At 42.1% G+C, this 11,028-nt stretch overlaps 1 protein-coding gene across 4 annotated transcripts in view; it reads right to left on the reverse strand.

The window, feature by feature from the left end:
• TAFA5 (TAFA chemokine like family member 5) overlaps positions 1–10,465 on the reverse strand; it is a 348,007-nt gene extending 337,542 nt beyond the window's left edge. For all 4 annotated transcript variants that reach the window (XR_006104287.1, XM_042470724.1, XM_042470726.1 and 1 more), the window contains exon 1: positions 9,330–10,465. Coding sequence is in view for 3 of the 4 variants with exons in the window: in XM_042470724.1 (XP_042326658.1) it covers positions 9,330–9,615 (286 nt within the window). In the remaining variant the exon portion in view is untranslated. The remainder of the gene's footprint in view (positions 1–9,329) is intronic.
• Between the last annotated feature and the right edge of the window lie 563 nt (positions 10,466–11,028).

Raw genomic sequence — 11,028 nt, forward strand, 5'->3', positions numbered from 1 at the left:
TTCATCTTTTCTCTTTTCCTCCAGCAGTCATAAAGAGTTCTGTCACTAGCTTCCATTTTTACATGCCTCCAGTTCTGCACTTTGTCAAAACCAGAACAAGCTGTGATTATTCTTATCCAAGAATAAATCAATAAAAGTTCATAATATACAGGTTGCAGTTACAGCTGGACTCTGTATCCATGGATTCTGCATTCACTGATTCAACCATCCACAGCTTGGACCCCCCCCCCCCACACACACACACCAACAAAACAAAACAAAAACAAAAACAAAATCCAAAAAACAAACCTTGATTTTACTAATTTATATTGTTTTCTGCTGCTCCAGAGACTATCACACAGAACAATGGCTGCAAGCTACAGGAAAAGAGATTCCACCTCAGCATTAGGAGGAACTTCCTAACAGTACGAGCTGTTCAACAGTGGGACACATTCCCTTGGAGTGTAGTGGAGTCTCCTTCATCGGAGGTCTTTAAGCAGAGGCTGGATGGCCATCTGTCAAGGGTAGTTTGATTGTGAGTTCCTGTTGGACAGGGTTTTGGACTTGATGGCCCTTGTGGTCTCTTCCAACTCTATGATTCTTTGGCCCATTACAAACAGGCCTTAAAGTACACGACGAGCGCGTACTAGGTTTAGAAAGGGGCATCCTTTCTGGACGCCCCTAACCCTAGTACGCGCTCAGCGCGAAGAAAATGGTGGCGGCCATTCCACACAGCCGCCGCCATCACTACGTCATGACCGTGCCGCCTCCAAATGATGCGCCGTGGTTGTGACGTATTTCCAACCACCATTTCGGAGCTCCTTCCTGGCTTTGCATTGCTGGGCACAGCCTTCAGATGGCTGCGCCCAGTGACACAGAGGAGAAAGGGGCCAAGCAGCCCCTTTCTCCTCCTCCCTGCCGTCGCGGGGTGTCCTTGGAGCTTGGAGCCCCAAGGACACACCTTTCCAGGCAGCAGGGAAGCAGCGTTTTGCCACTTCCCCGTGGCCTGGAAAGCGGCGGATCGGGGCCTCAGCGGCTGCCGCTCTGGCTACTGAGGCCCCGATCTGGCGGGGAAACGGGCGGCTGCAGGCTGCCGCTTTTCGGCGGTCTGTAACCCGCCTAAGATTCTTTATAAAAGATAAAGGTTTCCTCTTTGACTAGGTTGTCATGTCATGTTCAACTGTAGGGGGCAGTTCTCATCTCTGTTACTAAGCTGATGAGCCAGTGTTGTCAAAGATGACTCTGTGATCATGTGGCCATCATGACTGCACAGAACGCTGATTCTATATAAGGATACCATTTTACTACACCACTGTATATAATGGGACTTGAGCATCCATGGATCTGAGTATTCATGGGGGTCCTGGAACCTAACCCCAGTGGATACCAAGGGCCCACTGTACTTTTTTAAAAGAAAGCATAGGGTCAGGACAGGCTGGCACTTTTTGCTAACCTGGGCCCGAACTAGGGTTGTACAGGGGCTGAGTGTTTACACATGCAGAAACCCTACCGTGCGCCCCAGGCACCATCTTGGCATGTGCCCGTACAGTTGGTGTGTGCCATGACGACGTTACTCATGCGCAGCGCCTAAACAGCACTGCACATGACGGGCATCATAAGGGTGTGCCGCAGCCCTTATGGTGCCCCTGTAGTACTGGCAAAAGAAGACCCTTTTGGGGGCTTCTTTTTCCAGTGCGTTAGGGGCATAGCATGCAGCTGCCACATCCCAAACCCAGCTTGTTCAGGGGCAGCATAGAGCCGCCCCTGAATGAGTTGTTTGTACAGCCCCATAGTTAAGAAATGGAAACAGATAACAACAATACTTGTAGATATCTTCAGCTAATAGCTATTCTGCTCTTTTGAAACACAGAGAAACATCTGACATTTAAGTGAACCACTTTTTCCTAGTTGCTAATACAACCATATAAGCCATATTTTCCCTGTGTCCTTTCCCCATGAGAAAATGACAAGCCTCAAGGTTAGTTCTTTGGACATAGAGAGATTAGGTGGCATAGGGCATTTTGAGAATGTCCAAGCCAAGCTTTCAGCTGGGATACATGCAAAGACTTGTTCTCTTTGGGAGCAAGTAGAGGAATGCTAATGATTTTTCAGTTCCCACTCCACTTTAGTAATTTCAGTTATTGTGCAGGAAGCTTTATCCCCAAATCAGGACTGCATTTGAACATCACAGATCAGGTTTGATTTCCAACATTGATATTAGCAGCACCAGCACCAGCAGTAGTAGTTCATTTACTACACTCATCCGGCCAATAGCAGCCTTGGAAATCACAGCCTTGATAAAACCAATTATGAAGAATGACAGACTAAGGACTAACAATCACAGCAGGTCTAAGATATGTATCACTTTTTCTCATCTGCTCAGTGGTAAAGATATTAGTCCCTATTTAAAAAATTCTCAATATAGTCTGTAAAGATTGGCCAGGTAACAGTTACATGATAGAACAAATTAAATGGTCTCTAATCCCCTGCTAAAAGCTACAGGGGAAAAACACATTGATAACTGTTTTCACTTGAGTGTGATTACAGGAACAATATCTATCTGACTCTTATGCTCCATTGCTCCATGATTGTGCAGTAAACTTGAGATTACCAAAAGCTTAATCAGCAACACTGGTTGGCTCCCCAGAGTTGGTATAAGACAGAGTTTCCTCTTTGGTCTGCTTTAGAAAAATATAAAAGTGTGTTGAAAGCAATTTAAGACTTCATCAGATGAAACCCAGGAAGGATGAGCTCCAGAAAGAAGACTCAAGGGTAATGAAGCAAAGATGATGTGAAGCCTCAGGTGAGAAGATAACATGAAAGGCCAGAAATAAACCAGGAGCTAAGATGAATGGTGGTGACTTTGCACTGATGAAATCATCAGCAGGTGGCACAATAAAAGCTTTTTGGTACTGTTTAAAAGCTATTCCATACTGCAGAAATAAAGCAGCTTGATACCACTTCGACTGTCATGGCTCCATCATGTGGAATCCTGGGATGGGATTTGTAGCTTGGCGAGGTAATCAGCCTGATCTATCAGAGAGGTTTGGTACCTAACCAAACTACAAATCCCAGGATTCTGTAGCATAGAGTCATGACAATTAAAGTGGTATCAAACTGTTTTATTTCTGCTGTATAGAGTCTTATTTGTACAGATGTTGGGTGCAAAATTGATAGTGTGTGGTGTATGTTGAGGAAGAACACAGAGGTGCATATTTTGGCTGTCCACATGTAGCAATGGCTACACAGAAGGTGCACAGGCATGTTTGTCAATGTCTCCCTCCTCTGGCATGGTGGTGGACATGTGGCTACTTAAAAGAATACAGCATCTGCGTTGCACTTTGCAGCCTTAATTTGTTGTTGTTATGTGCCTTCAGGTCATTTATGACTAATGGTGTTCCTAAAATGAACATTTCATAGGGTTTTCCTGGCAAGATCTGTTCAGAGGAGGTTTGCCATTGTCTAAGAGCATGTGACTTGCCCAACGTCACCCAGTGGGTTTCATGACTGAACACACTCAAGCTACTACACCACAAAGTCACACTCCAGAGTCACACTCAAGTCACTACACCACAAATTTCCTCACCTCCTAATCTAGGTAAATTGTGGGCCTTGGTAGTCTCAGATGTTCCTCCTTCACAGGAGTTCCTCAAAATAAGATGAGCAGTCCTTGGTCACCCACACATTACCCTTCCCATATCAAAGGTTGGAGTAAGTGAACATAGGATCTAAAATAAAGTCTTCTGTGGAGAAGTAACCATACCCTAAAAATGGATCCATAATAATAGAGGAATTGAGTTGGTTACAATCCTGATGTTTCTCTCAAGTACTGTCATATCACAAGAACGTCCAAAATTCTCTTGCCCTTGGAATAGTGGTAGGATGAGTTCTTTTCATCAAGAGGGATATTTCCACTACCCTGTCTACCACCACCTACTCTTCTTTTGCACCCATCCACATGTTCTGTAAAGACAAAATAGGAAGCAGAGAATGACAGGGTTCAAAAGGAAGTAATGCTACATTCCTCTTCAAAGAATAAAGATTTGCTCCAGAATGTGCACATGTTAAGTCAGTCTGTGCATGCCTGAGGTTGCTAGTAGCAGCAGTGTAAACTGACAGAATAAATCATTCATGTAAGTACCACACCTCTAGTTCCAAACTTCTCAGACTAACCTTCAGGCATTATTCTGAAGAACACTGAAGGTTCACTTGGGATCATTTATCATCTGTCTTGTCCCAAAGGAGACCTTATTAATGGGGGTCTTCCAGCTGAGCTTTGCTAAGTAACTTATATACCATTTGCTTATTGGATGTGGTTAATTTGGCTTGGACTTGTGGAGTTGGTGCCCTTATGACAGCATGTGACATATACTATGCCTCCTATCATTTCACCTCTAAGGTTAACTTTTGATCTTTCCAGGATTAAGTTCAACAATCCCTGCTACTTTAACAAAGTTGTGCTGATGGTTGGCCCATCACCTCCACAGCTTTGTAACATTGAACATATTCAAGAAGACCATCAGGCAGCATGTGAACATTTCACATTATGAATTATTTAACTATATTTCTGCTTATTTAATTCTTTAAATACCATCAACTGCATGGAATTTCTTGTCTCTGGAAGATTTCAGCAAACAGAAATGGTTGGATGGGAACGTTTTTATTAATTTGTTTGAGTACACTGGTCCTGCTCTATTTATGCTTTATAATTCATAGGAAATATACCTGGTGCTGCCCAGTCTCATGCTGATAATTCTTCTTCAAACTGAATTAAACAAAAGGCTGATTAATAACACACTTTTAAAAATAAAATCATAGTACATTCCATACAAAATGGATCAAAACCAGGCACACATTCAGGATGTCAACTTAAATTTCAATATAATGTCTGGTAAAAATTAGTTCATAATTATATATTCTAAAGCAAACACTACAAAAATTCAAAATATGGGTTCAGGAGATACTTGCAATAGTTGATGGACTGGCTTCAGAACTTTGCTTAGGTTTTCATCTGGGTACCATTAGATAACACACCAAGTTTGCTAACTCTGTAAGGAAACATCTAGATATGAATAGACAATATAATAATTTAATAATTTGTTTTATTTATATACCGCTATTCCAAAGATCATAGCGGTGAACAGCAAGTAAGCTAATTAGCAAGTAAGTAAATATAAACCGATGAAACCAGCTTCACATCTGTTACTCACTCAAGCTTTTAGGCCTTAGAAACTGTAGCATGGTTTTAGTCTATTAGGCTGCAGTTTTTAATTGGATGTTACTGAATTGTTTTAAATGATTTTGAAGTTATTTTTTGACAGTACCCTACCTTAAGATGTTCAGGCATATGGAAGGGTAGAAATTGTAACGTTAAATAAATAAATAAATAAATAACCCAGAGTGAATTGTGGCCTAAAATGACTGTGTAACAAGTGAAGTTGATGTAATATGTGGGAATAACATGTTTCCCCAGAGTTGTAGAATCACAGAGTTGGAAACGATCAATAGCATGGCTTAAGTATTCTGCATCAGCTGAAATGTCCAAACAATCATCCAGAGTAGCTCTACACCAAGCATATTGCAGTAGTACAGAAGAGATATAATGATGGTATAAGTTACTCTGGCTAGATAACACACCATTAGTGTACCGATTGCTGGTCAATAAAGATGGTAAGGTCTCTATTTTACTACTAGAAAAATAAATATTTAGAAGTGAAAACAATTTACACAGAAACACACATTTAAAAGATTTCACCACACTTGCTTTTCCCCTAGTTTCTGCTACTGCCTCCTACTAAGATCCTTCTTAAATCTGGATCTTTTTTCTTCTTCTAGTGGAAATGACCAATAAAGCTTTATCACTATAGCAACTAACCTAATTGGTCTAGTACAGGTCTCTCCTTCAACCATTGGGTGGAGCCACTGTCCCTAAATATAAGCCAAATATTTAGGGAACAAAGCAGTCATATTATCATCCTTGGGGATAAAAGAGCAGCTATCATTTCACCAAATTAAATAATATATATCCTTATAATTAGGCATGTTTTAATCTAAAGGTTTTTTTTAAATAAGACTCTTACAAGAAAAACTGAGCCTTATCAGCTGCATCTTCACATAAAACATTACCAGCATGAAAAGAAACCTATTTTTAAAATGAAGAAAAAGGGAAGGGAATAAGAAAAACAACAACCGTTTCTCAATTTTGTTAAGCCGTTACTAAAGCCTTTCTCAAACAGACACTTATCTATTGTATGAAGCTGAATTTGGATTATTCCTCTGCAGTAGTTTAACTGCTTGTGGCTTGTGGACTAAAGCTGTAAAAAAAAGGTATATTTTTAAATATTGATACAAGAAACTGTGTCTAGAGGGTTGAAAATGTTCATATCGTTTGAATTTTTTGATCATCAAAACCACAAAAGTATTAATTACTGATGCTTACACAATTTGAAAGAAATGCATTCACAACAAATTATCTTTTCATTTCTTTAAAGAAATGCACAGTCTTCCAGGAAGTGTCCAATGAAAAATGATAAGGTTTTATAGAAGATATATTAGGACATCTTTTCTCCATCTGTAACTTTTACTGTTCTTCTCATTTAAAGGTAAGTCACTGGCAGTTCTTCAAACACTACAATACTTAGATACTATGTACATTATAGTTTAACATTCCCAAGTTGTGCGTCATGAAGGCACAGAAGAAGCATAAGCAGTGAAGCATCTTGATATGGCATGTTTCACACTCCCTGGTATTTGCTCAGAATTACATAGCATAAGACTTATGCATACATACACATACATAAAACACTGACTAGAACAAGCTTACAAAGAAGGAGTTAGGAACTGTTCATTTAAAACACATACTGTGCAATTGACAATGAGAGGCAAGTAAAACAAAAGGCACAAAAACAAGAATTCTACTTTTCCATGCTCAACATGCGATCGAAATGCAAACTGAAGAAATATAATTAATTCTAAGAAATGTCTCATTGTTATTAAAATGCATTATCCTGTAAGAAACTCTTGGCTTTAAGCAGCATGTTACCAGCCCTGTTTAATATATGTTTCACACAAGACTTGTAGACACTATGATTTAAACGCATTACAATCTTATCTTAACAGACTTCAGTCTGTATTTATTGAGCACAAGGACACTATGCAGCCCTATGCACAGTTGCTAGAAAGCAAACCTCACTGAAACCAGGGTCTCTTACTTTCAAGTCCCATTGAAATCATTGTATCATTGATTTCACCAAAATGTATGTTGTTGAGCATTCACAATATGCATGTATTTAGACCTAGGAATTCAGCTGGGTCAAAAATCAAAACACTTTTTAAAATAAATAATGTTAAAGTGATAATAGATTTGTTCCTTTTATTATTATTATTATTAACCTTTATTTATGAAGCGCTGTAAATTTACACAGCGCTGTACATACAATCTTTTTAGTTAGACGGTTCCCTGCCCTCGGGCTTACAATCTAAAAAGACATGACACAGAAGGAGAAGGGGGGTGGTGACGGGAAAGGGTAAGAGGTCCAGCAGTTCCTCTCAACCTCCGAGGCCTGGACCAAGGCAGATGGACTGAAGGGAGGGCTTGGCTTCAAAATTATAATAAGTCTCTGCTTTGCAGACGTCAGTGAATAAAAGTTCCAAGTAGCATGGAGCACGCTAAGAGGTTGATGAAGCAATGAGGCTCATTTAAGCTCATTTGTGAATAGTATATAATAAGGTTAAGAGAGTGAGACTGCGGAAGAGAAGAGCATGCTGTATCAAAGCAAGAGCATTTGTGTTCTTACTCATCTAAACATGGTTTGCAACTGAACAGTGAAATAAAGTTCTTTATCTGAAAGAAGAATTCCAAGAGACTTTTTATGTTCAGAAAATTTCACAGCCCCCACAAATTGTAAATACTAAGTAAAGTATGACTTGTTTGCAAGGGGGTGTAGGCAGCAATTCTGGACACATTCACTGAATGGCATGAAATTCTAAGTAGATATGCATAGCATTGGGCTGTTAAAACTACACAGGTGTACAGTGAGTTTCTGCGGGGCCAAGGAAATTGTATTACAAATCAATTTCAGTTTTGTTGTTGTTAGCTGCCCTCAAGTCGGTTCAATGAAGATCAAATGGAAGGCTTTTCTTACTCCAACCCTGACCAAAGATCCTGTTACTTATTTGTATTAAACTGTCTCTGACCCAGTGCTCTAAGACCTTTAGTCTATGAATGCTCACTTGGAAGTAAATGTCATTTCAATCAAATGGAACTTTATACATAACTTAATACCTCAAGTGTGGAATATTTTTGCATAGTTAATTTGATATTTAAGTGCACCTACATTGATGAACACCGCATACTTACAGATATCAGAATAAGAATAAAAGATCTGGTAAAGATAAATTAAAAGCACTGATAACAGTCCACTAATAATAGTCACAGAAAAAAAAAGAATGCTAAAGAGATTTGAGTTTGGTCCTATTGTGGCTCTGTACCCAAGTGACACACTTGCCATGCGCTGGGTTATAAATGGACCTAAGGAATTTCATTTGATTTAGTGATATCAGAGCTGCCACAGGATCAAGTTGTTCTGCCTTGAAAGGAAGCCAGCACAAGCCTCTTTGTGGGAAGGATTGAGAGTTTGAGAAAGAGAGATAAAGGCAGTGGATGAACTGAAGGTGAAGAAAATAAAACACAAGCCCAGTTACAAGCTGTAAATAAAGTGCAAAGCAGATTTTAAAACAGCTGGAGTCCCCTGACCCTTCGCTCTGTGTGTGTGATTCTAGAAGAGACACCAGGCTTTCCTATTAGTTTATCACACGAAGAAGATCAGGAGTTTATCCTGTGAATATCCTGGGAAAATTGCATAATTACGCAAAAACATTTCACATGACGTCACACAAAACCTGCCATTAAAGTGGTCACAAAGAAGCATCACCATGCATCTTTTTTACTTTGGAGATTTCAGTGACAATGCATCTCCGCTACCACTCTATTTGCGCAATTGCGTGTGATACCCATTTGCCACTTTTGCTTTATTTGTGGGATGCCTTCAATGCGCTTTAATCTCTCTTGAATGCCGAAAGTCGCCCCAGTGCGATAAACTCCGTGGTCCTTGAAGCACTTGGGGCTGGGTTACAAATGTACCCAAGGCATTTCTTTCCATTTAGTGACATCAGGATCAAGTTGTTCTGCCACGAAAGCTCATATAACATTAACATGTCACAATTGCTGGACGACGCAGCTTTTGTGCGCAATGTGCTCCACCTCCCTCTCCCCAACCCCTCCAAAAAAAAGACCCAACAACTTCCAAATGAACAACCTGGATTTGGCACCTGGCTGTGGCTGTACTTACTGCAGTAGGCGATGAGGAGGCCAACCAAGATCATCATTGCCCAGAAAGTTGAGGAGGCGCTTGGCAGAGCACTTGCCTCTTTCCCGCTGCTTCTTCTTCTGGTGGGAGATGGAGCCATTGAAACCACAAAGTCCCCAGAAACCACAATCGCAACCGCAGTAACACAACAGAGGTTCAGGTAAGTCTCACCAGCCAACTCTCCCCCGGAACGACCGCCTTGGGCCCCATGTAATCCCAAAGAGGAACATCTTCTTCCAAAACCCTCCTTAGGTTTGGGCATCAACATCCACCTGGCAGCATCTTCAGCCTCGGAGAGGCAAGCCCCCTCCTCCAGGTGCCAAGGAGGGATGGTGGGCTTTCCCCCTGCTGCCTCTGACAGAAGAGATGCATTGGGAACCAACGACACCCCCCAAAAAAGAGCCTCACCTTTCTCTTCTTTCTCTGTTTAATCCCTTCCCTACAAAGTATGTGTCAATTGGGGAAGAAACAAAGGCACCACCCCATTGGAAAGAAAGACAAGGGGCAGCAGGAGCTTTCCTCAACTTTGGTCTACTTCCTCAGATGCATTTGGATATTATTATAATCATCATCATCATCATCATAATGTAGAGATCGCCTTTTTTTTATTTAACCCCCCGTTGAAAAGGTGCCTTCCCTGCCCAGTCTGTGTCAATTTGGGAAGGAGCAAAGGCACCTCCAAAGCCCTGAGAGGCGTCCAGGAGGAGGTCGGTGTGGAAGCTGGGCTTTAAGCTGCCTTTTCCCAAGTCATTTCCCGCCCTGGATAAAAACAAAACAACAACAACAACTCCCCCTCCCCATTTCAAGAAGAACAGAGGTTATAACTCCACTTCCAAGGAAAAGGGGCAACAGCTGCCACCCTGGAGAGGGAAAGGAGGAGGACCAAGTGGGCAGCCTCTGAAGGCTTTGGAGGAGGAAGAGGAGGGGGACCACCAAGTACACCTTGGTCCCCTCCCAGGTTTAAAGAAAGAAAGCCATAGGCGACCCTTGAGTGAAGGCTGAGGGGGAAGCCTCCCCTCCGAGGGCAGCCCTGCAACAGCTGCAAAACTTCCCACGGCTGCTTGGCGCCCTTTTCCTCTCAGAGAGACCCTCGCCTTCGCCTCCAAAGCCAAGGCTGCTGATGGTGATGGTGATGGTGATGGCTAAGGCTGCCCTCGGCCAGGAGGAAGAGGAGGAGGAGGAGGAGGGAAAGGGGGCCCCAGAGCTGAGCCCTCCTGCCCCCCAGGGCTTTCCTTTCCCCTCCGAGGCGAGACCCAGCTCTCTTCCACCGCCGCCACCTTCTCTCTTCTGCTTGCCTTGGCGCCTCCTCCTCCTCCTCCTCTCCAGAGCCACTTCTTCTGCTCCTGCCTTTGCAGCTTTGCTGGCTCTGGCACGTCGCCTCGGCGTTTCCTCCGCGGGCCCCGGCTCTTTCCTCCCCGCCACTTAACCCTTTCTCAGCTCCTCTCTTTTCAGAGCTCTTCCAGCAGCACCTTTTGAGGCTCTATACTGAATGGAAGAAAGACATGGGCAGCCTGAGCTTTCCTAGGCTGCAGGCTACTCCCTCAGAGGCATTTGGATACGATGATGATGATGATGATGATGATGTAGAGAGCTGAAAGAAAGAAATGGGCAGCCTGGGTTTTCCTAGACTTCAGTCTACTTCCTCAGATGCATTTGGACATTAATAATAATAATAATAATA

The sequence above is a fragment of the Sceloporus undulatus genome, chromosome 5 (genome assembly GCF_019175285.1).
Source record: "Sceloporus undulatus isolate JIND9_A2432 ecotype Alabama chromosome 5, SceUnd_v1.1, whole genome shotgun sequence".
Classification (NCBI taxonomy): domain Eukaryota; kingdom Metazoa; phylum Chordata; class Lepidosauria; order Squamata; family Phrynosomatidae; genus Sceloporus; species Sceloporus undulatus.